This window comes from Chenopodium quinoa, unplaced genomic scaffold, assembly GCF_001683475.1.
Source record: "Chenopodium quinoa cultivar QQ74 unplaced genomic scaffold, ASM168347v1, whole genome shotgun sequence".
Lineage (NCBI taxonomy): Eukaryota > Viridiplantae > Streptophyta > Magnoliopsida > Caryophyllales > Amaranthaceae > Chenopodium > Chenopodium quinoa.
The window spans coordinates 3119443-3146891 of NW_018743937.1; the positions used below are offsets into that span (position 1 = coordinate 3119443).

General features: G+C 37.4%; 1 protein-coding gene and 1 long non-coding RNA gene across 2 annotated transcripts; one reads left to right on the forward strand and one right to left on the reverse strand.

The window, feature by feature from the left end:
• The first annotated feature begins 7032 nt into the window (after positions 1-7032).
• Positions 7033-16825, forward strand: LOC110688729. The gene is made up of 3 exons (XR_002504652.1): positions 7033-7826; positions 8099-8151; positions 16026-16825. It is a non-coding gene; the product is annotated as an uncharacterized LOC110688729 (long non-coding RNA).
• Positions 16826-19809: 2984 nt separating this feature from the next.
• Positions 19810-20400, reverse strand: LOC110688782. The gene has a single exon (XM_021865546.1). The coding sequence runs from the start codon at positions 20398-20400 to the stop codon at positions 19810-19812; it is 591 nt and encodes a 196-aa protein (XP_021721238.1).
• Positions 20401-27449: the final 7049 nt, after the last annotated feature.

Genomic DNA, 27449 nt, shown 5'->3' on the forward strand with positions numbered 1-27449 from the left:
GACTCATGCATAAGCCATACATCCCGATAAGTCTTCAACCAAGACCCATCACATACTCGTCTCCAAGTATAACAACTCATAATGCTCCACCTGCATCACAAGCCCCGGGCAAGCTCCACCTTAAGGCCAACACACCTACACCAGGAGCTCCCCAACTTCGCCCCTCAGGGCCTACTACATCACGTAGTAATCAATATTTAGCAAGTCTAAGCAATGTTTAAACTTGCTAAACGGAACAGGCTTAGTGAAGAAATCAGCCGGGTTGTCAGCAGTCCCAATCTTCTTCACCTTAATCCTCTTGTCAGTACGCAAGAAATGATACCTGACATCAATGTGCTTCGTCCGATCATGGTGTACTTGATCTTTAGCTAAGCAAATCGCACTTAGACTATCACAATACACTGTAGCAAAATCCTGTGCAATACCCAGTTCACCTACTAGGCCTTTGAGCCAAATAGACTCCTTAGCTGCAGAAGTTAAAGCCATATACTCAGCTTCAGTAGTTGACAACGTAACTGATGACAGCAATGTAGACTTCCAACTAACCACAGAACCACCCAAAGTGAACACATAACCAGTCACAGACCTCCTGGTATCCACATCAGCTGCATAATCAGAATCACTGTACCCAGTGACCAAGCATTCCCTACCATTCCCGTACACAAGACCAATATCAGTTGTCCCTCTCAGGTAGCGAAAAATCCTTTTCACCCCTTGCCAGTGTTCCCTCCCAGGTCGAGCCATAAACCTGCTTACAACACTAACAGCATGCGCAATATCCGGCCTAGTACAGACCATAGCATACATCAAACAACCAACCGCGTTTGCATATGGAACTCTAGACATATAAGACAACTCCTCCTCTGATTGAGGTGACATAGACAAAGACAACTTACAACTAACAGTAGTTGGCGTACTTATAGGCTTCGATTTTTCCATCCCAAAACGAGACAAAATCTTTTCAATGTAGCTTTTCTGAGTCAAGAAAAGCTTACCTCTAGCCCGATCCCTGTAGATCTCCATACCCAAAATCTTCCTAGCTGCACCCAAGTCTTTCATGTCAAACTCCGAGTTAAGCATCTCCTTTAATCTAGCAATATCAGATTTATTCTTTGTGGCAACCAACATGTCATCAACATATAACAAAAGATAAATCATGGAACCATTATCCAGCTTACTATGATACACACAGCAATCATATGAATTCCTGTCAAAACCTTGTGAAACCATAAAAGAATCAAACCTTTTGTACCACTGTCGGGGGGATTGCTTAAGTCCATACAATGACTTTAGCAATCTGCAGGCATAGTGTTCCTTTCCAGGAACTTCGAATCCTTCGGGCTGCTTCATCAGAATCTCCTCCTCCAAATCGCCATGAAGGAAAGCCGTTTTAACATCCAACTGCTCCAGCTCAAGATCAAAATGTGCTACAATTGACAATAACACACGGATAGAAGTATGTCGAACCACAGGTGAGAATATCTCAACAAAATCAACCCCTTCTACCTGACTGAACCCCTTAGCAACTAGCCTAGCCTTAAAACGTATTTGCTCAGTTTCCGACAACCCTTCTTTCTTCTTGTAAATCCATTTACAACCCACAAGCTTCCTCCCTTCCGGTACCTTTACCAGTTCCCACACTCTGTTCTTGTAAAGAGACTGCATCTCTTCACCCATTGCGGCAAGCCATTGCGCAGACTCACTACAACTAATTGCTTGTTTATATGTGGCAGGTTCAAATGACTCTACATCATCAGCTACACTCAATGCATAACCTGTCATCGCATCAACACAGCAATTTCTTCCCTCCATCTCTTCAATCAATCTAACAGGCTTCTTGATAACTCGTTTAGGCATCTCAAGAATGGTGTCAGGTTGACTAGATGACCCCTGATTAGATTGCTCCACCTCATCCCCAGAGTTAGAATGAGTAGGAGTAATCTCAGGTTCAGGAGTACCCGGCACTGGAACATCAGCATCATCATCAATATATTGTACCCGAGGTAAATCAGCAATGGTAGACTGATGTACCTCAAGTACCCCATCTGTCTGTAATAAATTGTCTCCTTCCCTTCTCAAATCTGAAATCTCTGCATTTTTAATTGAATACATGGTGTTTTCATCGAAAGTAACATCCCTACTAAGAATGACCCGACCCTCCGAAGGTGAAAAAATTCTAAACCCCTTCACACCATCCCCGTACCCAACAAAACACCCCTTCTTGGCTCGTGGATCCAGCTTACCCTCAATAACATGATAATAAGCAACACAACCAAAAATCTTCAAATTCGAAAAATTAGGCAACTTACCACTCCAGATCTCAAACGGAATTTTGGAATCAATTCCAGAATGAGGACCCCTATTAATGACATAACAAGCTGTTAACACAGCTTCACTCCAGTACCTCCTCCCAAGCCCTGCATTAGAGAGCATGCATCGAACTCTCTCTAGCAGTGTCTGATTAACCCGTTCTGCTACACCGTTCTGCTGTGGTGTCTTCCTGACAGTATGATGCCGACCTATACCCTCATCTGCACAGAACTGATTAAACTCGTCTTTGCAAAACTCTAGCCCATTGTCCGTTCGTAGCTTCTTGATCTTCCTTCCTTGTCGATTTTCCACCAAAGCTTTCCATTGCTTGAAAACTTTGAAGGCCTCATCCTTTGACTTAAGCAACCTAAGCCATGTGTATCGGGACTTGTCATCAACAAATGACACAAAATAGTGGTAACCTCCCATACCTTCAACTCTAGATGGACCCCAGCAATCTGAATGGATGTAATCGAGCACTGCATCAGTAATGTGAGCACCCTTGCTGAACTTTGACCTGTGTTTCTTACCAAACACACAATGCTCACAAAATTCAAGGTTGGCAACCTTGACCCCGGATAGAAGACCCCTCTTGGACAATAGCTGCATCCCCTTCTCCCCCATATGACCAAGCCTCATGTGCCAAATCTTAGTCATCTCCTGGTGAGATACAGATGCGCAAACCGCAGAACTAGGCAGTGTAACACCCTCAAAAACATAGAGGGTGTTCCTTTTGATACCCTTAAGTACCAACTCAGAACCTCTGAAAATACACAACTCCCCATCTGAAAACACACCATTGTACCCCAAGTCATCCAGGGTACCCAATGAAATCAGATTCTTTCCTAAAGCAGGAACATGCCGTACATTAGTCAAAGTTAACCTCCGCCCATCAACAGTCCTCAACCTCATGGAACCAATACCTGTGACCTTACATGGAGCATTGTTACCGACTATAACCATACCCCCATTGCGAGGTTCATATGTATCAAACCAATCTCGACGTGGACACATATGGAACGAACACCCCGAATCTAGAACCCAGTTATCAGATAAATCATCAGACCTAGCAGAACTGACTAATGCTAAATCTTCCTCTGAATTATAGCTCTCATTCGGTTTCTCTTCAACTACAGCAGCCTGGGACTTGTTTTTCCTCACCGGACAATTATTCCTAAAGTGACCCGGTTCTTTACAGTAATAACATGTTTTAGTAGTAGTTTTACTAGATCCATCCTTGCCGTTTCCAGCACCCGACCCAGCATTGTTCCCCTTGTTAAACCCCTTATTCTTTTTAGACTTTCCGGACTTAACAAACAACCCACTACCATTATCCCCATTATCACTCGTAGCTTTCATTCTGAGTTCCCTAGTATGAAGTGCTGCCTTCACTTCTTCTAAGGTTATAGAATCCTTACCAACAACAAAAGACTCTACAAAATTCTCAAAGCTAGACGGTAGAGATACAAGTAAAATCAACGCAGCATCCTCATCATCAATTTTAACATCTAAATTACGTAAATCAAGCAAAATAGAGTTAAGTTTTTCTAGATGTTCCCGTAAGGAAGTACCTGACTGCATCCGGAGGCTAAACAACCGCTGTTTCAGTAATAATTTGTTGGTCAACGACTTAGTCATATACAATGACTCCAGCTTCAGCCACAATCCAGCCGCCGTTTCCTGATCAGCCACCTCCGTGATGATTTGATCATCAAGACTAAGTAATATGGTAGAGTGTGCCTTCTCTTCCATAACTTCTAACTGCGGGTCAGTCGGTCCATCTTCTGACTCCGAAGTAGTACTCTTTGGAGCCAACGGACGCCATATCTGCTGTTGTTTTAACAGAGCCTTCATCTTAATTTGCCATAGCCCGAAACTATTTTTCCCGGTAAACTTCTCAATTCTTATTGTTGAATCTCCTGCCATTGTTATCTTCAAGAAACTCTCCAAGGATTGAACCTGAGCTCTTGATACCAATTGTTGTGCGACAGCGGAAGCAAAGGTCGAAAACAAACAAGAAAACAATAAAGAAATTCAATGCAAACAATAAGAACAACACCAAGAATTTACGTGGTTCACTATCGATGTGATAGCTACGTCCACGGGCAGCGAGATCGAATGATTTCACTATAAACTGCAAAGATTACAAAGATGATTCTTGTATTTCTCAAGAACGGCTCTCACTCTCTCTCTCTTAACCCTTATACTAATATTAGGGAGGTTTTATATTAATCCCTAAAATAAAAGATACTTGGGCAAAAAGATAACATAAAAGATAACTTTAAATCGTAAAATCCGCGTCTCCGCATTTTTCCTTCTCCGCCCGGTCAGACCGGGCAAGGTCTGCCCGATCGGGCGCGAGAAGAAAACTCCATACGAATGCTTCAACGTATCCAACCCCCACCGCCCGGTCAGACCGGGCAATGTCCGCCCGATCGGGCGGACAAAGCTACGAAGTACGAGTCACCTAATACTTATCAACACCAAGGATGCCTGGCGACCTCAGGGCCGAGCCACTGCACCAAAAGGTTATTTTCCTACACCCTAAGGCTAATATAAGCAATTGCAAAGTATGGAATTCCAAGGCTCTAAGGGGGTATTTGGATGATTAAATTGGAATGGATTGGTATGAAATCTCATACTAAAGAGGTATGGATTTAAAACTCATACTAGTCTAAAGTTGTTTAAATTTACTGTTGGAATGTATTATATGCTTCATGAATATAATGAATTGTGAATTTTAGGGGGGAAAGGTGGGTATGAAATTCCATAGGTATGGGGTACAGTTACAACCCCTTAGGTATAATATTCCATAATTAAAAAGCTCAATCAAACAAAAAAAATAAAAAATAAAAATAAAAAGATGAATTGGAGTCTAACGCCATTCCAAACCATTCCAAATAAATGATTCAATCAAATGGCCCCTAATACATGATAAAATTAGAGACACTCACTTTACTATCAAATCCACCTTTTAAGAAAGTTTTTATAGACTCTATAAGGAAGCCTAAAATGATACAAACATAACTAGGGGTGAAAGTTCGGTTTTCAATTTGGATTTTTTCCCAAACAGAAACCAAACCACCATATTTCGGTTTCTTGATTTTGCAAACCACACCGCACCATTTTAGTTTTGAAATCGAACCAAACCAAACCACATAAATTTCGGTTAAAAAAAAAAAAAAAACCCTTAACTGCACCGAATTTTCCAATCAAGCATCATAAACATCAAATTTTGGAAAAAAAAATAAAATAAAAAAAAAAAAAAAAAACGAACCAACCCACACCAATCAAAACCAAACCAATCCATATATACAAACATAATCATACAAGTTTTAACCTTATTTCACCACCCCTAACCCAGATCCATACCCACCACAACCCACAACGACCCACAACCCACCTTATTACACCACCCTTCATCTCTTCCACCCAAACCCTAACCCTAGATCGACCCAAAACTACCTATCAACACCGCAATTTAATCACACACCACCATAAAAATAAAGTAGAAAAAAAACAAACCAAATTAAAAGAAAAGAAAAGGAGGACATACCTCACATTCCACCGAATAACCTCGAATTTGGGTTTTAAAGGTCAAATTTGACCATGAAAACTCTATATCTAGTGTTTTCATGGTCGAATTTGACATGGAAAACCTTTAGAAAATACGAACACTGGTGGTCATCCTTAGTCGTTTGCCTTAGTACTGCTGGTCGAAGAGGAGAGAAGAGTGAAAATGGAGAAGAGATCGAAGAGGAGAAAGAAAGGACGGAGTAGAGAAGAGAAAAGGAGAGAGAGAGAGAGAGACTGAGAACTTGAGAAGAGGAGAGAGAAGTGATTAGGGTTTTTTTTCTTTATAAATTATGTAGAGTTGGGCTAGGGTTTTATTGGGGCTAGGCCGAAAATTCGGTTTCAATTTTTCGATTTTTCATTTTCCGAAACCAAAACTGAATTACATAATTTCAGCTTATTAAGATTGCAAACCGAAACCGAACCACTAAAGAAAAAACCGAACCATATTCTTAATAATTTAATTAATTGTTAATTAATTTCTAAAAAAGTACTTTGGTAATTTATTTATTTAATTTTGGAGCCAAAATAATAGTTGAATTTTAGTGCCAAAAACATTTTCAAACTCAATAACTATTTTGGATTTTCAATACGATTAACTATTCATTTAATATTTTAATAATAACCTAATTACCTATATAATTTTTGGATATTTTAATCATCAAAAATACATTTCTTATCATACAACTAATATATAAAGCTAAACTTTTAGCCAGATCACGAAACATGGACACCTGGCATTCCAACTTTTCACCAAGTGTCGCGCCATGTAGGCGACAATTAATAATTAATATGCCAAGTAGGATTTATTTGAATATAGTTTTTTGTATAATAGGATAAAATAATATCTTTGTAATACCCCATGTTTTTAAGCCTATTTAATTAATTTTAATCATATTTATTAGACTTAAATATGTTTTAATTTGGGTTTAATTAATTTCCCTTACAAAAAAGTTATTTTCTTAAAAGATTTTCACCTTTATTTATTCAAATTATATTGTACACTTTATTTTAAGGTGTGTTCCCTAAGATATTTTGAGTTATTTATTTATAAATAGTTTCTAAACAATTATGATTTCAAAGTGATTTATTAAGCAAAATAATATTTTGCTAAACTTTATTTATAAAGTTATTATTTTAAGACTTTAAAGTGATAAAAATTTCTATGAATCTAAACCCTTTTCTAAACCATGACCATAGCTAGTTATTGGGCCAATGAGTTACTATAATTTTTCTCTAGCCCATAAGAATTCTTTGAAGTCCATTTTATACATATCCCAAATCAGATTTTTGTAGCCACAAAATTAAAGGAAAAAGAAAATATAAACCCACCCATCTTCCCCAATCAACTACCTCAACGTATGATGTTTATACACCATAACTATGGAAGATTCTTTCAATTTACCTCCCCAAATGTTACCTCCCCTAGTCTATTAATATAATGGTAAAAATATTTTCTTACACTTGGAGTTCATCCACTCCATCACCACTATCATATTCTTCTCAACCATTAGATGCACCACCCAAATCAACCAATCAACATTGAAGCTTAATTTGTTTTTTCACCATTTTCACAATAGATCAAGAAACCAAGCTAATTTTATCTCAATTTTAATTGTAAGAATACCCACAAAATTTCAGCAATTAAACCCAATTATAAAACCCCAAAACTTTTCCCTTTCTCTCTCCTCCGCGCCTCCTTGCATTGGCCACGCACCACCACCACCGGGACTCGTACCCCAGTCGCCGCCCGCCCCTGGCCGACGCCGGCTGCCCAGCCACCGTCGGACCACCTCCTTGCACCCCTCTTTCCTCCTTTGTTCTTTTGTCCCCCTCCAAACCAAGACCAAAGTTTGGTCTTTGGTGTTTTGTAAAAACCAAAACTAAAATCCTTAAAATCCCACCAATATAAATTCATTCTAATGATATTTGACCCATTAAGAGTAAGTGAGCACAATCCTTATACTTATGTTACTTTTATTGGCTTAAATTATGTATTTTGATATTTATTTTTATTATTATTATTATTATTATTATTATTATTATTATTATTATTATTATTATCTAACAACGATAAAGTTTAAAGATTACTTTACAAAAATAAGTATTAATTTTATAAAAGGGTTGAAGCAATTTTTCATGCACAATTAGTTTGAGTCAATATTTTATATCTTTTGTTCAAAGAGTATTGATTAGGATTATTGGTTTATTGAAGGGAAGTGTCAATTTCGTTGTTAGAGGTTTCATATGATTGTATGAAAGATTAAGGTACGTATTCATGGCTAGATCTTTAACTATGTGATTTTATTCATAAATGTGTTTTATGTTTTGAATGATGAACTATGTTTGAATGTTGAACAATGATTTATGAATGTTTATAAAATAAATCGTGTAAGCTTGTTTCAATAAAAACGATCGTTTGATATTTAAATGCTTTATAAGCTTGGTTGTAAACTTACTTGGTTTAGTAACTTGTTTAAAAAGGAAATGTTATCATTTTAATCATCCCATAAATGGGAATTGGAAGATTGATTTATCAAAGATGTTTATGTGATTTTCTTGACTCCCACTATGCGGAGATAAATGATAAGACTATGAGCTTTGTATGATCTAGTCTTTCCTCGAGTATAGACTATGCAAATGAGTTACTAGCTTGAGGGGTGTGCACACTTAGGTTGGGAAAATGGTTTACGAAAATGTTGATCTTCCATTTCTATTGGAATCTACTTTTGGAAAGTTGTTGATTTTGGAATGTTTCTAAATATGGAATTTATATTTATAAAAGGTTTGAATAATGATCGATTATTTACAAAATGTGAATTCTTACGAAAGAGTGTTTAATTAAATAAATTGATGATTTACGTATCTAGCATTGTTATGTACTTAGCATTTTTGCTAACGTATTTCTGTTTTGTTTTTTACTTGGCCCTACTTATCACTTATGATAAATATAGGTGACGATGATGAGTCGACGTGATCTAAATGTTGCATTATATTGGGAACAAAGTGCGATAATAACTTAGTCTAGATTTATTGGTTAACGATTTGTATGAAGAATTCTCGTGTGGTTCACTTTTGAAAACTATTATTATTTAATAAAAGTTAAGTATGTATTTTTCCGCTGCAAGTATTTGTATTTTGAAAAGCCTTACGTAATCACGTGGCGGTAATGCTCCTAAACTACTCTCTTAATCAGGTTTTTTTATCATTATTATTAAAGAGTAATTTGGGGGTGTTACAATCTTAGAGTTTTATTTTCAATAAAATGTGAATAGCTTTATAAGATAAAAAAAAGTTATTTTAGAGTTTATTTTCAATAAAATACCAATATTTTTTTATACAAAATGACGGATCTAGAGAAGTACAAAAGGAAAAAATAAAAATCAAAGAGACCTGTTATTATATATAACTGTTCTCTGAAGTCTTAACATACAACTAGCTTTTCCCTAGATGTTCAGAGAAATTGAAAAAAATATATCACAGCTTTAGACATCCATTTTTTTAGTTGTATATTGTTACTTCTATTTTTTTTTTAGATTTTCAAGTGATTATTAATTCATAAAAAACCCATAAACTGACAAGTATGATTGCCAATTGATTATTAATCCATGAGTAGAAAATTCTAATACTATATACTTCCTCCATTTCTTTTTAATTGACTTGTTTATTTTGTCACGTTTGCCAATGCACAAATCTAACCACTAATATATTTAATTTCCGATAAGTAAAATTTTAAAATTTTGATATTTAAAAAATATATATCGTGACGATTCTAACAAGATCTCACATCACTATATTTTTCATTACATATAAATCACAAAATATGGTCAAAGGAAAGTGTGTGAATAGTCCTAAAGTCAAAACGTGTCAATTAATAAAAAACAGATAATAAGTTTTATTTTAAAATTCAATAAACAACCCGAGCATTGCACGGGACATAAAACTAGTTTTATTAAGTAAGGTCCGAAATTCCTAAGCAAATTAACTCAATTTTTTTGGATATTTAAGCATTAGAAAATCTAATTTTTTTTTAAAGTGAATTAGGTTAGAATAATTAAAATTATTTTCCTGTTTAATATTTTACTAAAAACCAAAATTTTATTAGGTAATTTTTTGTATTCTAAAGATAAATAATTAAATGGTCTAAAAATAAGTAGGCATTGTTTGCTTGAGAAATTTCTGCCAATTAGAAATAATTAAGTAGATTATTGTTTCGATTTTAGTAGACAAGTATTTTAATTAAATCTTCGTATGTCACTAAATTTTCCTATTCGAATCTAGTAAACATATGACCTGAAATTATCTTGTCTTAGATAGTTAGATGTCTCTTGATTACTCTCCAAGGAAGCATTTTTCCCTTTCTTCTTTAATAAAATGAAAAATTGTCATATTTCTTTAGTTGCTTAAGTCATCAATCTCACACTTACATTAAATTCAAGCCTAGATCTTTAATTAATTTCATAAACCAAAATTACCTTAATTCTTCCTACAATAAATTGTCTGAATTCTTGCCTTCATAAGTAGAGCTGTCAAAAATTAACCCTACCAGCGAACCCGACATGAACTGTCAATGATCTGAACCCGACTTATGCCGGAACAATGGGGTGAAACTAGTAACCTGTGACCCAACTTGAACCCAACTTGATGTTAACCGACAACCAATTTGATCTAATATTTTATGACCTGAACCCGAACTTGCACCCAACCTGATAGTAATCGTCAACTGATTTAATCCGAACCAACATTATCTGAACCCAAACTAGTACCCAACCCAATTAGAACCTGAAAACGATTATAACCCAACACAACCTGTTATTGACCCGAGTCATGGAAGGTTTAACAAATTTTTATATACCTTTTGTTTAGGTTATATATTGGTACAATTAATGTGAACCTCAATCCTTAATAACATACTCTGGTACAATTTGTTTAGCTTATATACCTTTTGTTCTCTATTACTTCATAAATAGGTTTAATAAAATCTTTATATTGCTTGATCAAATTATGCAGGGTGTAACTATATAGATTTAACTTGACCACATCGATATTCATTCGAAATGAACTTGAACCAAAATAAAAAAAATTATCCAACTTTAAGATTATCCGACCCAACACTAACCCAAACCCGAATGTACCATCTATTAACTTGCCCAAATCTGACTCAACACAACCCGAACATGAAATTGAACCTGATCTAAATTTGACTCGAATCGAACCCGACCTACACCCAAAAGGGTGAACTACCGGGAATAACTTGAACCCGACCCAAACCTTAATCTGATCTGAGGCTAAAATCACCCGACATAACCTGATCCTGATTTTCCCCAAAACTTAATTTGATCCAACCCCAACCTAACTTGAATACTTTGACAGCTCTATTCATAAGTTTATATATACCCCCCTGCTAATGAAAACTCACACAAAAAACCTCACAAATTCTGTTTCCCCCCCTCTAATTCTCACGGTCTTCTCTCCTCATCTCCTTTCAGTTTTTCTCCAACCACCACCAACACTTCCTGCTGCCACTGCACGACACTAGCCACCAGTCGGAGCTACTGTTGTCTCCTCTTCTTCTTCCTTCTTTCTTTCAATTTCTTCTTCTTCTTATTTTCTCGAATTATTTTAATTATTAATATCATTATTTCATAAATAATTATTATTAATGTTTTAATTGAATAAAATCAGAAATATTATTTAAGAATTATTGAAAAGAATTTTAGATTGATGTACATAGAATTTGGAATTTATTTTAGTTGTTTCTGATTATTTGATGACCTTATAATATGGTTATATTTATTTGTAGGGTGTTCTTGGTGTGATTGCTTGAGTTCTCTTATTGATTTTGCTAAGCAAGGAGGAAAGATACATTTAGGTGGATGGATACTCTATTAAAGTGATTGAGTTGAACAATATGTTTTAAGTGAATTTAATGGTGTTTGAATTAAATTGCACATTATGATTTGTGAAATAATATATATTTGAGGAATTTTTTAAATTTATGATTTAATAAATATGTTTAAAGGATTGATTTTTAATATCATTTTTAAATAAAATTGAATTTATTGAACTAATAAAAGAATCAGTTTGAAGGATTATTGATTTATAAAACGGTTGAATTGGAATTGTTATTATTACTGGAATTTCAAGGATTTAATTTATAAGAATTATTACATGAGGAATTACTGAATTATTATTTACAGCTTTACAAGGATGTTTTGATAAAGATTATTGACTTTATATGACCTAGTCTTTCCTCAAGAATAACCTTTCTACATACACAAATTCTCCAAAAAGGCGGGTGTGCATTAATTTATTGTAAAACAGGTTAAAATTATGTTTAAGTACTTAAATTTACTCTTTATACTGCAAAAATTATTATTTTTCGATTAATAAATTTTATCTTACAAAAAAATTATAATGCATTAGATTAATCTTATTAATATTTATAGTATGTAATCACGTATCTATAAGAAATTACACATTAAAATTAAATTCAAACCAACGATAAATTAAAAGTTACTCTTTAAGTGGTTAAAGTTACCATAAAATAATTAAAGTTACGCTGAAACTGATTATTTTACAATAAATTTAATGTACACCCGTTGTACACAAGCCATAGGCTTCTACATAAAGATACTAACTTGGGGGGTGTGTAGGGCTTTAGGTACTCCAAACAGAATTTCATAAATCATATTCATGCACACCTAAAACAAGATCGCATGCAAAAACACAAGAAAAACATAATTAAACTTTTAAAGCTTGATCTCCACGTAGCAAGTTGATTGATAACTAGGGAGAGAATAGATCCCCAAGCGTTGCTTCTCTACTTAGTCAACTGGATAGAATTGAACCTCCACTAATGCTAGTTAGTTGAGAATGAACCCTTCGATCCACCTTCTACCGAGAGGAGAGGAAATGATCAAGTCACAAACCACCACCACCGCGAGCAACCATCTTGCTTGGGTGGTCTGTACGGTTGTATGGATGAGGGGGGGGGGGGGAGAGGACGAGAGAGATTGGTTGCATGCTTCACACTATACTACTTAGGCTAATTGTGACTTATCTCTTAACCTATATAAGGCCTCTATTTATATATCTCAAATATAATTTAGAGTCTATATGAAGCCCAAACTCCTAATCTAACCCAAACTACTATAGCCTTACTTCTTATGTTGCTTGTCATTATCTTATGATGCCCATAAATGGGATTCATACTTTGTTCAATCCATGACCCCTATGTGTGACCTTATAGGATCCATTCTATTGGGCTTTGAACTATTTGACCAGTCCAAAGATTATTATATCTAGCAACAAACAATGACGACGCAAAAGAACGAACTTAATTATCTCCATATAATTTGATTCTTTATATACTTAGTAATTACACTTGACAAAAACATAAATGCTTCACTGTGCACACTTAAGAGAGAATTTGGTTAAAGGAATTGGTTTTCATTGTACAAGTATTATTTGAGTATTTGAGAAATTGGTTTGGAATTAATCAAGAGAATTGAATTATAATTTTGAATTAATATTGGATTTTCTATGATAGGATTTTGAAAGCATGTTTGCTATTTGCAAATTAAATTTACTTCTCCTGTACTTAAATAATTTAGCATATTTTTCTAATTTGTATTTCCTATTTTGTTTTAATTCATCGTATTTGCCTTATTGGTAAGCAACAATGAACTTTCAAGTGGAGTCTTTAATGGGTATATGGGAGTCCAAATATATTACATCACCTAGATTAGGGATGTTGTTTTTTAATTTGGTTTTTGAGTACTCATAAGTCATAACAATGGTTTGATTATTTTTAAAGTATATTTAATAAAGAAAGAGTTGATTGATTTCCACTGCAAGTTATTGTTGAGTTGAGTTTTTAAATAGCCTTATATTATCATGTGGCGGTAATACGCCAAGCCTATCTCTAAAGTACGTATAATTATAATATATTATACTAACATTTTCGTAGAGAGAGATTTTGGGGTGTTACAATATAAAAAAGAGAAGACTAGTTATAAATTTGGCAAGATATGTTTTTTCTATATATATGCATAAATTTTATATTATGACGTAGTATAAGAGGTGACGACGTGGTAGGTTTTAGAGACAGAGGCTCTTCCCTTTCTCTAGTAATCTTATAAGCTAATAATTAGCCTTTCAACATCTTTCTTAAGCCCTTCTTTTGCCTTTCTCTCTGGCACCTCCTTCCTTGTTTTGGAATGTGGTCACAACAATACAAGAAAATACACTTTTACTAATGAATTTGATAGCTCAAAACCGTCGGTGATGAAAAAACTGTTGGTAATGCCTTTATCGATGTAATAACGGTATTTGACCAGTCATCGTTACTATATTTGTTAGTAATTTTTCAAGTTACTAATAGTTAAAGTTGTTGGTAATTGTTTACCTATCTTGGTCATCTATAAACCCCCAACATCAAATTATAAAAATCAATAAAATAAAACAACAAGCGAAACCTAGATTTGGGTTTCGATTTCTCCTAACATCTACCATCCTAAAGGCCTAAATAACCCACAAAACTCACCCAAATCTAATTATTTGAAATTAAAAAGATGAAATGGAAACCATTTTATATAACCTAATACATTCACAATACAACAAACAACATAAAATTTACAATGGTAAAATTTGTTGGTGACTGCTAAATGAAGAGAGGAGAAAATTAAAGTTGATTTAATAAGGAGAGATATAGAAAGAAGTAACACATAAAAAACGAAAGAATATATTTGTTACAAATGAAGTGATTATTTATGGTAAATGTTGTAAATAAATTGAAACAAAGGTAGTAAAAATTAATTATATAAATTAAATGACCAAAAGTTTCTAAAAAAATTTACAATAAGAGTTTTATAAATATCCCTATAGGATTACATCAATATGAATTATATAAAAATAAATAATTAGATTTAAAATATAAAGGCAAAAATAGCTTGCAACAACATAAACAACTTTATATAGTTGATAATGATTTGGTGGCCAGGCAGCAACGCTGAATGTTTCAACAAAGCAAAGGAGAAATTAAAGGGTGCTCTTTGCCTTGATAATTCACCGGCTATGTGGTAGTGATTCACGATGTTATTTGCAGCGACAAACGATGGGGGGAGAAAAGGTTGGAAGTGAACAATAAGCGGGGAGAGAAAGAGGAGGAGACGGAAGAGAAGGTGAAGAAAAGAGAAAAGAGCAAAAGAGAAGAAATAGGAAGGAAAAGAGAAAGCAAGGAAATTGGGGTGATCGGATAAAGTGCAAAGAGAAAAAGCGGGATTTGATGAGAGAAAAATGAAAGAGATAGAGAAAGAATGAGTGACAACTGTAAGGGGTGGTACTATGGTTAGAAATGGAGAGAAAGAGAAAGAGAGGTGTGGGCAAAGTTTTTTTAAAAATAGAAAAAAAAATCAACATTATTGATGACTTAGCTGTAGACACGTTTATTTTTATGGAGTTGAAACAGGTTTAAAAAATATTTCCTGCATCTTTAAGTCGTCGTCTCATCGGTAATAATCTTTAATACTCCCTCCGTTTTTAAATACTTGCTTCATTTCTCCATGCGCTGAGTTTTAGGAGAAATTGGAGAAAGTAATAAAATATGAAGGTAGTGGGGTTGGTGGAAAAATAAAAAATTGTAAAAAGCAAAAGTAGTGGAGAAATTGGAGGAGAGAGAATATGAAATTAATAAAATATGATATTTGTTGGGTCCACTAGGTGAGAGAAATGAATTAAATATTTTAAATGCTTTCCAAATAAGGAAATGGAGCAAGTATTTAAAAATGGCCGAAAAAGGAAAGTGAAGCAAGTATTTAAAAACGGAGGGAGTATATATAAAAGTCAAAATTAAGTCGTCGATAAACTCTAATATTTTTAAAATATATAATAATAAAATTTTACATTTGATACTATATTAATTACTCGGTATAGTTTTAGGTCGTTGTTAAAATGTGAAGGTTGTTCAAGCAACTAATAAATCTAAAATTACCTGATGAATAACATTTATATAGGTTAAATAGGCACGTTCATGCTAGTTTTATAGTTGTTTTTAGGGTTTTTTTAGTAGTTTTTATGTCGTAATTGCATAAGTTGTCCATTTTGTGCTTCACTTCTTTTGTGTTTTCTTGATGTTTTAGGTAGTTTCTATAACTATTTGGACGCTTTCGGAGTGGTTTTGAAAGAATTGGACAGTGAAAGGATGAAAAGTCGATGAATCGAGGTCGCTCAATGAAGGATATGTGTTTGTGGAAGCGTAGGTTGAGATTTATATGAATTAGTAATGAATATAACATCCACAAGGGTCATAATGCACTTTTTGGAATTGAATTTGAGATAGAAATGAAGAAAAACAATATTTTACAAAGTGGCAAAACTGACATTTGTCCACTCTTTTGATCATAACTTGAGTTCTACAAATCAGATTAAAACGATTCAAATTACTTTGGATACTAGACTTGAGAAGCTTTCCAATGATAGGTCACAAACCCCAAGAATCCTCCTATAACAGAAGACATGGTCGTTTTAATCCGAGCAATGCAATTAGCGACAAGGTGTAAAACCGCAGGTTGCGCCTCTGCCCCACACCCACTCGAGGCCACTTGATGCTACTGCCAGGCCACAGCTAGGCCTGTGCCCATAGGTTTGGCCGAGTATCCTTGAAGCACCGATTAGCCTTGTCCTTCCACGATCGCAGCAAGTCTTGTGATACATCATCGCTTATATATCATCCAATAACATTCTAGTTATGTTTTTTTTTTTATTTATTTATTTTACTTTTAATTAGCTTAGTTTTAGGATAATATAGGGATTTTATTTTTACCTTATTCCTTTGAGGTCGTTTTTACGTTCATTTTCTCAGCCCTAGTTTTCTCAAGAGCAACTCTATGGATTCTCCGTGGATTCTTCTTGAGTTTGTTACTTTAATTCATTAAGTTAGTTTTATTCCTTTTTAAATTATTTTTTATTTCTTAGATCTAGTTTTAATTATTTATTTCATGTTTTAGTAGGTTTATTTCTAGGGTCTGGGAATCCATGTTTATATAATGAATCTTGATTGATTTTATTGATACTTTGACTATTGATTTCTCTAATTGATAGTGTTATATAGTTAATCTTGCAACCTGATCAATTGTTTGATTAATTATTGTTAACAAGAGCTTGAATCGAAAAAATCTTACTTTTAGAGTTTTACCTACAATTAGCAATTCTGTTTATGCTAGCGATCGAACTACATATGTTGAATTGAGAGCGTTAAGAGCCAATCGTAGGCTTAGCAATTACTCTAGATAATTGATTAATTGAATTGCTATTGATATTTGATAGATTTAGTACTTTAAACATGGTGAACCATAACCCTAGGTCTTTTTATTAATTTTTATTCTTATTTTAATTTAGACTATCTTTTTATCCCAATTTCGTAACTTATTGAGTTTCGCCAAATTCTTAGAGGTTAGATTAAATAGCCATCTCTCTGTGGATTTGACTTCACTTACCTTAATACATTGTTAGTTGGTTTTGTTAGAATTTTTTTTTGGCAGGTGTAAGACAACCTATCATTACTAACGCTTAAACTTGACCATCGGTAAATGCTCTTAATTTTATAGTGGTTAGTTATAGATGCATAATTATGAAATTAATAAAAGGTTTTACCTTGCTTTTGTTGCCTCTATCCTTTAAAGCTCACTACATGTTTCCTTCTCCTTTCTCATGGATAGGGTTTCGTTTAAGGGGGTATCTAGATCTCATCAAGGTTTTTGAGATTTTTGTTGTCGTTTGTATATGAATATATATATAATTGACGCGATTTAACTTTTGTATATGAATATATAATTGACACGGTTTAACTTTTTACACTTTTTATGTACTTATTATTGTGTATTAAAGGCTATTTGGGAATCACTTTCATAAATCAATAAAAACTTGTAAATTATGACCACAAACATTATATTATTCAATATTTATGATTACATTTTTTTGACGTTAGCATAACCAAACAAATTAGAAAGTAAAAGAATTAATAATTAAATTATTACGGCTGTCATTTGCTAGCAAATGTGCCCTTTGTACATGTTCTCTGTCTACCTTGAGAATATTACAGCATTGGAAACCCATACCTAGTTTCTTTATTTCCCGCATAGTCCAAGAGATGCGTATATCATTCAAGTTTTCTTTCCGTAAGAAGGTGATATCGAGTCGGAATATAGTTCCAACCATCTAAAGAAAATCAATTTTTAACCGTAAATAATGTCATAATGCTACCTAAAATCTCATTATTTAATCATCTATAGAAAATCAATTTTTATTTCTTTTAACCGTAGTTAACCCCCTTTGTCTCTCTCTTCTCCTTTCTCTTTGACCTCTTACCTTTATACTCCCTCCTTCTTTTAATTAGATGCCTACTTCTAAAATTACATGAGAATTAAGGAACTTAGAGATTTCTTAAAACCCATGATTGGAAAGTACAAAGTATGTGGGGTTAGAGAGAGATAGAGAGAGAAAAAACAAAAGGTAGTTGGTAATTATTGAATAAGATAGAGAGAGAAAGGGCTGGAAAATGATGTCAAAAGTGCAAAATAAATACTCCCTCTGTTTTTAAATACTTGTTCCATTTCTCTTGGGCACATATGTCGATGCTAATCTTTGAACAATATATAATATCTTTAATTATCAATAAATATAAATTCTAACAATTGAAAATTAATAATCTATCAATTAAAAAGATTCCAACAAATACCCACAAGACTATAAATCACAAACATTAGTCAAAGTAGAGAAAATGAATAGTGCTGAAAGTAGAAATGGAGCAAATATATAAAAACGGAGGGAGAAAAACAAAATTGATGACAACTCATCAAAAAGAGGGAATATTGCTAAACAATACATTCTTAAAATAGAAATAGACATCTAATTTTGAAAACCACAATAAGGAAAGTAGACATCTAATTTTGAAAACACCATAGGGTAAATAGACATCTAAATTTGAAAACCCCAATAAGGGAAATTGATTTTGGCACACCCTTATATGAGAAAAACATAGAAAATTGTGCTCTCACATAGAGGTATGCCAAAATGAATTTTGGTGTGTCAAAATCATTTCCCCTAATTAAGGGATGGAGGGAGTACTATTCATCAAATTGAAGAAGACTCGTCAAATTTTCGTCACTTGAAAATTCTTCATAAAATCTTGACCAAGATTTTTAAGAAAGAGACTTCTTGTGATGGAGGACGACCAAAATATGATACAAAAAGCAAATTCCAAATCAATTTAACATATCCATTTACAAATTATGCATAATTACTAGTTATCTAGCTTAATTGAAAATATATAAATAGAAGTCCTAGCTTTAATCAATGAAATTCAAAAACCATAAGCCCTAAAATGTGAAATTATTGGAGATGAATTAGAAGTTTACCTTGAACAATTGAAAGAGAGACAGAGGAGGAAGCCTTGAAGCTGTATTTTAAAATGGTGAAGGAGAAGATATAACAAAGTGAATGAAAGAATTAGGGAGGTTAACTTAGGGCATGTTCTGATTGACTTAACTGAGCTGAACTGAACTGAACTTATTGGAGCTGGACTGAATTGAACTAAACTAAATATTTTATGAGAAAAGGAAATTAAGAAGTGAACTGAACTGAACTAAGAATAAGCTGAAGAGAACATGTCCTTAATGCGTTAATATTTGGATTAACTTTTTTTTTTACAACGGCAAATAACCAAAAAACTAAACAATAAAGCTATGTAAGTTGACTCTATACCCATTCGCTATGTTATGTGCCTTAGCAACCTGATCCCTCCCAACTTTCCAAATGATGCAAGTTCTAAGCCTTCGTCTCACATCTAAAAGATCTTGGATCGTTCACATCATCCGCGTTTCCCTTCTCTTCGGTTGTTGGACTAGGTTAATCAATGCCAATGAGTCAGTGAATAAAAGAATCCTTTGGTACCCTTTTGCCTCCGCCCACTTTAAAGCATGCACACATAAAAGTATGCTTTTCCATAGCTTCCTCCCCCTCCATAAAAGTTATCTGGTCTTCCGAGAAAGCCCATCCCGTTCCTGCCATTCTAGTCCGCTTTTGCCAAGAGCCATCAACCATTATAGTCACTTCCAATCTAGCATCTGTTGTGTATGTTATGTCTTCCTTTTCGGACCCAATGTTTATTCGTTGAAAACCCAGAGGCGCACCGTTGTTATTTTTATCCTTTGCCCTGACATCCTCCCCTTCCTCCCTCATTTTCCAAACCGTGAAGTTATGCATCGCTGTATTATAGTTCCTAAACAGGTCTGCAAGATAACCTCCCTGATTACTGAAGACCCTCCCATTTCTAGTCAGCCAAAGACTCCGAAGAACGCCTATGAACATTCCTATTCGTTCACTGTTCTTTCCATCCTCACTATGATAAAGCAGGATATAATTCTGAATCCATTGTCCAAACGGAGTAGATTCATCATTTTCAGACAAGATATTCAGGGAACAATTCTTCCAAGCATATCTCGCAAAAGAACACATCCTAAAAAGATGTTGTAGGTCTTCCCCCTCTGTACCACAAGAATCGCAATAATCCTAAATTGTTATTCCTCTTTTGACTAGGTTCGACTTGACTGCCAACGCATTCATCACAAGCTTCCACAAAAACAAGCTCCATTTGGGCGGAATATTAAGCTTCTAGTTATCCTGCAGAATACATTGTCAGCTATCACATCCTGTTGCAAAGAAAAAATATTCATTAGGAAAGCATATCCCGTTTTAACAGTGTAGTTGCCAGAGGGATGCCCCCCCCCAATAAAGCACATCCTTCTTCTCAGTCGAAGGCAGCTCCATTTCCAAAATGTCCTGTGCAGTATTCCACTCAAACCTTTCTCTTATGATTGCCGCATTCCACGATCTCATATCTGGGAAGATCAAGTCCTTCACCCGCCCTGACCCGATCCCCCGAAGCAACTGATTTGATCTAAAGACCGGTGTTGAGTCCTGTACCCATATCATATTTCCAACCTTCACCCTTTCACCATTACCTATCTTCCAATGAAAGCCTTTGACCATTTTATTCGCCACATTGAATAAACCCCGTCTACCCCAAGAAGTATTACCACAAAGACAAGTATTCGGCTCCCCCAAACAAAGAGAGCATTCATGAATTGGATCAAAACAACGAGCCACTAACAAATGAGGGTTACAATGCATATGTGTCACCTACTTAAACAAAAGAGCATCGTTTAGAGACACCATAGATCTTATACCTAGGCCGCCCATACCCTTTGGTCTTTGAATAATCACTCTTTTAACCCAGTGCATTCCCTTTTCTCCCCTTGATCCCCACCAAAACTTAGCAATTAAGGAATCAATCCTATTCATAATCGAGGTTGGCAACTAGAAGCATTTCATCACATGGGAAGAAATACTAATCAAAACCGTGTTAATCAAGATCAAATTAACCGATTGTGACAAGTTGAGAGCCGCCCAAGATAGAATTCGAGCCGCTACCTTGTCCACTAAGTACTTAAACGTATCCATCTTCCTTGTTGTGAAATCAATTGGCGCCCCCAAGTGTCTATCCAAAGCTTGGACTTGCCCGACACCCAAAATTGCCTTTAGCTCCTCCACTTCTTCTACCTTTGCTAGTTTGCTAAATTTAACAAAAGATTTATTTAAATTCAACACCAGATCGTGCGGCGCGCTCTCGTCTTTTGGCGACAAGGGCGCAAGCCTAAAGCAAGGAGGTTCGTGAGCACACAGCAACACGGACCTACGGTGTCTCAAGAGGGCGCACGAGAACAACGAGTGCGGAGTCGGGGCTTGTGACGGCCGATACTTCGAAGCGGAACCGACGAAAATGAGGACGTCTCTAGGGTCTCTTGGTTTGGTGGGGGATGCTTTAAAACAAGGCAAGCACAATATCTATAAAGGCTTAAACAACACACAAGTCTTAAAACAATAACAACGGGGTAGAGAGTTTTGATTGAATAACCATTCGCTCCCTAAAGAGCTTTATATTGCATTAGTAGAGAATTACAAGTGAACGTTGAAATGACAGTAACACAATAATTCTCCCTAGGGTCTAGAAAAATAAAAAGAAATACTAAAGAGACATTACATAAGGAAAATATAAGGAAAATAAAGAAGAATACATAACAAAGAGGTTGGATTCTAACATCCTCCCCCACTTAAGTCGTCGACGTCCTCGTCGACTTACAAAATCTACACTAAGATCTTAGCAACTTCAGTCTTCTGTTGTAGGGGTGGCTCTTGTCCTGGTTCTGATGTTGGCGCGGTAGCTGACGTTGCGGTTGCTGTCGTCGGGATCTGGATGGTAGGGTTTTAGACGACTAACGTGGAAGACGGGGTGAATCCTCATCCACGCAGGCGGTTCTACCTTGTATGCGTTCTTCCCAATCTGTTTAGTGATGCGGATGGGGCCTTCATATTTCCGAATGAGGCGACGATCTCTCCCTCTGAGAAACTTCAGCTGTTCTGGTAAGACCTTCACTATCACCATGTCCCCAATAGCAAAATCAACTGGCCTTCTGTTTTGATCAGCCCATTTCTTCATCCGGCGCGATGCTCGCTCTAGGTAGGCTTTTGTAATGTCGGTGTTTTGCTTCCACTCTCTTGTAAAATCTCGAGCCTGAGCACTCCTACCGCCCTCCCAGTCAGCCACTGTGTGCGGGAGGAGAGGTTGTTGACCCATGACCAACTCAAAGGGGCTTTTGTTGGAAGAAGAACTCCTTTGAGCGTTGAAGCAAAGTTGTGCGACGTCCAAGAGTCTCACCCAATCTTTCTGGTTGGTGCTCACAAAGTGACGTAAGTATTCCTCGAGAAGCCCATTGAATCTCTCTGTCTGCCCATCAGATTGAGGGTGGTGGCTTGACGACATGTTGAGGTCAGACCCCATCATTTGGAATAGCTCAGACCAGAATATGCTCGTGAATCTGGTATCCCTGTCGCTTACTATGCTCTTTGGCAATCCCCAGTACTTCACAATATGCTTAAAGAAGAGAGATGTCGTTTCTTCTGCTCTGCAAGCCTTCTGCAAGGGTACAAACGTTGCGTATTTTGAGAACCTGTCTACCACCACCATGATAGAAGAGAAATGGACAACCTTCGGGAGGCCACTAATGAAGTCCATCGACACACTCTCCCACGGTCGAGTTGGTACAGGAAGAGGTTCAAGGAGGCCCCCGGGCTTCTGTCTGTCAACCTTGTCTTGCTGGCACATAAGGCAGGTTTTGGTGTAGCTCATCACATCTTCCTTCATTCCTGGCCAGTAGTACCCCATCGCGAGTAGACTGAGGGTTCTCTGCCAACCTGGATGTCCCGCCCACAGCGTATCATGACATTCCTTCAACAACATTTTCCTTAATCCCCCTGCTTTGGGGATGAACAGCTTTGTACCTTTAGTGAAGATGAGGCCATCTTCCAACCAAAAGCGTCTAGTCTTCCCTTCTTCAATCATCCTTGTTATGGTTTTTGTCATCGGATCATCTGGGAGATAAGCACGAACTTGATCTCTAACGGATGTGGCAATGCTGCTTGCCGTCATTGGCGCTAACTTGTACATCGCAGCAAGATCGGCCCGCCTACTCAGGGCATCGGCAACTCTATTGCTGGATCCCGTTCTATAGGTGAACTCCACGTCGAACTCAGCTAAGTCCTCCTGCCACCGAGCTTGTTTTCCTGTCAGCTTGGGTTGGGTGAGAAAGTGACTCGCCGCGGTGTTGTCTGTGCGGACGGTAAACTTTGACCCCAACAAGTAGTGCCTCCATCCTTTTAGGCAGTGCACAATGGCTAGTAGCTCCTTTTCTTGTGCCGCATACCTTCTCTCCGCATTATTCAGCTTCCTACTTTCGAATGCAATAGGATGTCCTTCTTGGAGGAGCACTCCTCCTAAAGCAAAATCCGAAGCATCCGTCTCGACCACGAATGGTTTGGTGATGTCTGGAAGGGCAAGGACCGGCTCCTTCACCATTGCTTCTTTCAACTTCTGGAAAGCTTCCTTCTGGGGCCCTGACCATTCCCAACGACAATCTTTCCTCAATAGGTCGGTGAGGGGACTTGCGATCTCTAAGTATCCCTTAATGAATCTTCTATAATAGTTCGCCAGTCCTAGAAAGGATCGCAGCTCAGAGGGGTTCTTGGGATCCCGCCAATCGCGAACAACACATATCTTCTTTGGGTCCATCCTCAATCGACCCTTCCCCACAAAGTGTCCAAGAAATCCGACTTCTTCCTGCGCAAAGGCACACTTTTCTCGTTTCACAAAAAGGTGATGTTCTCTCAGCTTCTCGAAGACCAATCTTAGGTGCTCGAGGTGCTCCTCCAAAGTTTTGCTGTAGACAACGATGTCATCGAGGTACACGACCACAAACTTGTCTAAGTACTCTCGAAATACTTGGTTCATCAGAGTACAGAACGTAGCAGGTGCATTCGTCAAGCCGAAGGGCATGACTAGCCATTCGTATGCCCCGTATCTCGTCACACAAGCAGTTTTTGGTTCATCTCCTTCGGCGATACGAACTTGGTGATAGCCAGACTTCAAGTCTAGCTTTGTAAAGTACACTGCATCCCCTAACTAATCGAACAAATCCTCCACCAAAAGGATAGGGTAGTGATTGCGCACCGTAACCTTATTTAATGCTCGGTAGTCGATACACAATTGAAGACTTCCATCTTGTTTTTTCTGAAAAAGCACAGGAGCCCCATAAGGAGCCTTTGATGGGCGGATGAAGCCTGCCTCAAGCAAGTCCTCCAATTGTTTCCGGAGTTCAGCCAATTCTGGGGGGGCCATGCGATAAGGGCTTCGTGCTGGGGGTTTCGCCCTTGGAACCAGCTCAATCTCATGGTCCACTGTCCTTCTAGGTGGGAGAACTTTTGGTAGGTCTTTCGGGAGGAGATCCTGGAACTCTGATAGTAGCTCGGCAACTGCAGGCGGAAAGTCTCCACTTGCTTCATCTTCCTTCGTGGAAAGTGTTGCTAGGAACGTGGGCTCGTTCCTCTTCAACCCCTTCTCCAATTGCATTGCTGAAAGGAGGGGCCCTTTCGGCCCTTTTCCCGAATCGCAGGTTCGGAGGAGACATGGTTGCTGCCCGGGCACCAGAATAGATCTAAGATGCGGCATCGGGACTGCCTTACTAAAGTGTAAGAAGTCCATGCCGAGCACCAAGCTGAAGTCGTCCATTGGCGCAACGGTAAAGTCCACCTGTCCGCTCCAATCTCCCCGCTTCATTGTTACTTTCTTGGCAACGCCGTGGATCGGTTTGGCAACTGAATTCACCGCTTTCATACTGCCTCCTTCTGGTAGGAGCTTCAATCCAAGTCTTTTTGCCTCTTTTTCTGAAATGAAGTTGTGGGTAGCACCGGTATCCACCATGGCACGAGTTTCCTTTCCGTTTACCAACGCATTCACATACATCAATCCAGAGTTTTTGGGTTGGCCCTCAGAGCCTTCTCTTCCCATAGCGCACATCATGCGAATGGCCCCCAGTCTGGAATGTTCTCCTTCACTAGGTACTACCTCATCGGCTTCTTCACCCTCGGGGTTTTCTAAGGACATGGAGGACAGTTTCTTTTGGAGATTGTAAATTTCTCCCTTGTGTCGACATTCAAACCACTTGTGCGGTCCTCTGCAAAGGATACACGTCAATGGCCTGGCTGTCGAAGATGAACTAGGGGTGCTTCCTCTACTAGAGAAGGAAGAAGCTCCACTTTTTCGAGAGTCTTCTCCCCCACTCCTATTGTATGTATTGTTCGAGTTGTTGGAGCTCACTTGCGAGCCATGTCCGGAGTTCCTAGGAGAGTTCGGTGTCGGCCCGCTATTCCCCTTCTTCAAACCTTGTCCTTTTTCTGAGGAGTAGTCCATCAACCTTTTGGCTGCAGCGATGGCTCCCGATAAAGTATCAATCTTTTGGCGCCAAATTTCTCTTTGGGCCCATTCCTTAAGACCACGCAAAAAGTTGAATAGGCGATCTTCCTCGGACATATTGTGGATCTCCAACATGCACGCTGAAAACTCTTTGACATACTCCCGGATGGAACCCTTATGCTGCAAAGCAGCGAGCTTGGTGCGAGCAACAAACTCGGTATTCTCGGGATAAAATTGGGCCATCAGCTCTTTCTTCAGATCCTCCCAAGTATCCACTGACGTCCTCTTAGCTTGGATGTCGGTGTACTTGGTGCGCCACCAAAGCTTTGCATCATCCACCAAATACATAGTGGCGGTATCAACTTTTAACTCATTCTCCAACTGACAGACCCGAAAGTATTGCTCCATGTCGAAAATGAAATTATCGACTTCTTTTGAATCTCTCGTGCCATTGAAGGTCCGGGGCTTGGGAGGTTTTATCTTGGCACCTCCACTTCCCCCGAGCCCTCTCTGGGCACGCATTAAGGTTGCACATTTATCATGTGCTTCATCAGCGACGCCTTGCACGAAGTTAAGTTGCTCCGTTAACCCATCCACAGTAGCGGCAAGCCTCTCTATTTGGTCGGCTTGTTTTATTACAATATCCTCGAGTTTGGGCAGCCTTTCTTCAAGCATAGCCCACTGTTCGGACTTGCCTTCAAGCCAAGCAAGTCTTTCCTCGAATGTGTATTCATGCATCACTCCTTCTTCTGCCATCTCTACGGCAAACTTGGCTCTGATACCAAACTGTCACGGTCCGAGTGATTCAACACCAGATCGTGCGGCGCGCTCTCGTCTTTTGGCGACAAGGGCGCAAGCCTAAAGCAAGGAGGTTCGTGAGCACACAGCAACACGGACCTACGGTGTCTCAAGAGGGCGCACGAGAACAACGAGTGCGGAGTCGGGGCTTGTGACGGCCGATACTTCGAAGCGGGCACAAGCGCAACCGAAGAAAATGAGGACGTCTCTAGGGTCTCTTGGTTTGGTGGGGGATGCTTTAAAACAAGGCAAGCACAATATCTATAAAGGCTTAAACAACACACAAGTCTTAAAGCAATAACAACGGGGTAGAGAGCTTTGATTGAATAACCATTCGCTCCCTAAAGAGCTTTATATTGCATTAGTAGAGAATTACAAGTGAACGTTGAAATGACAGTAACACAATAATTCTCCCTAGGGTCTAGAAAAATAAAAAGAAAGACTAAAGAGACATTACATAAGGAAAATATAAGGAAAATAAAGAAGAATACATAACAAAGAGGTTGGATTCTAACACTTTGCTAGTTTGCTAAATTTAACAAAAGATTTATTTAAATTAAATTGTTGGCCCGAAATATCCCCAAACCTCTCAAGAATATTTACCACATTTGTGCATAAGTCTGTGTTCGCATGAAAAAACAGCATTGCATCATCTGCAAAAAAAAAAATGTGAAATAGAAGGCGACCGCCGTGTTACCTGAAGCCCTTTAACCATGTTGATATCTTCTGCCATTGAAAACATTCGAGACAGAACATCCATGCAGAATAAGAAAAGATACGGAGATAGGGGGTCCCCCTGCCTCAAACCGTAGTCCGGTTTAAACATCTCTAAAACTAGACCATTAATGAGTGTCTTGTACGAGACCGTGGAGATACATTCCGAAATCCATTGAATCCAAAT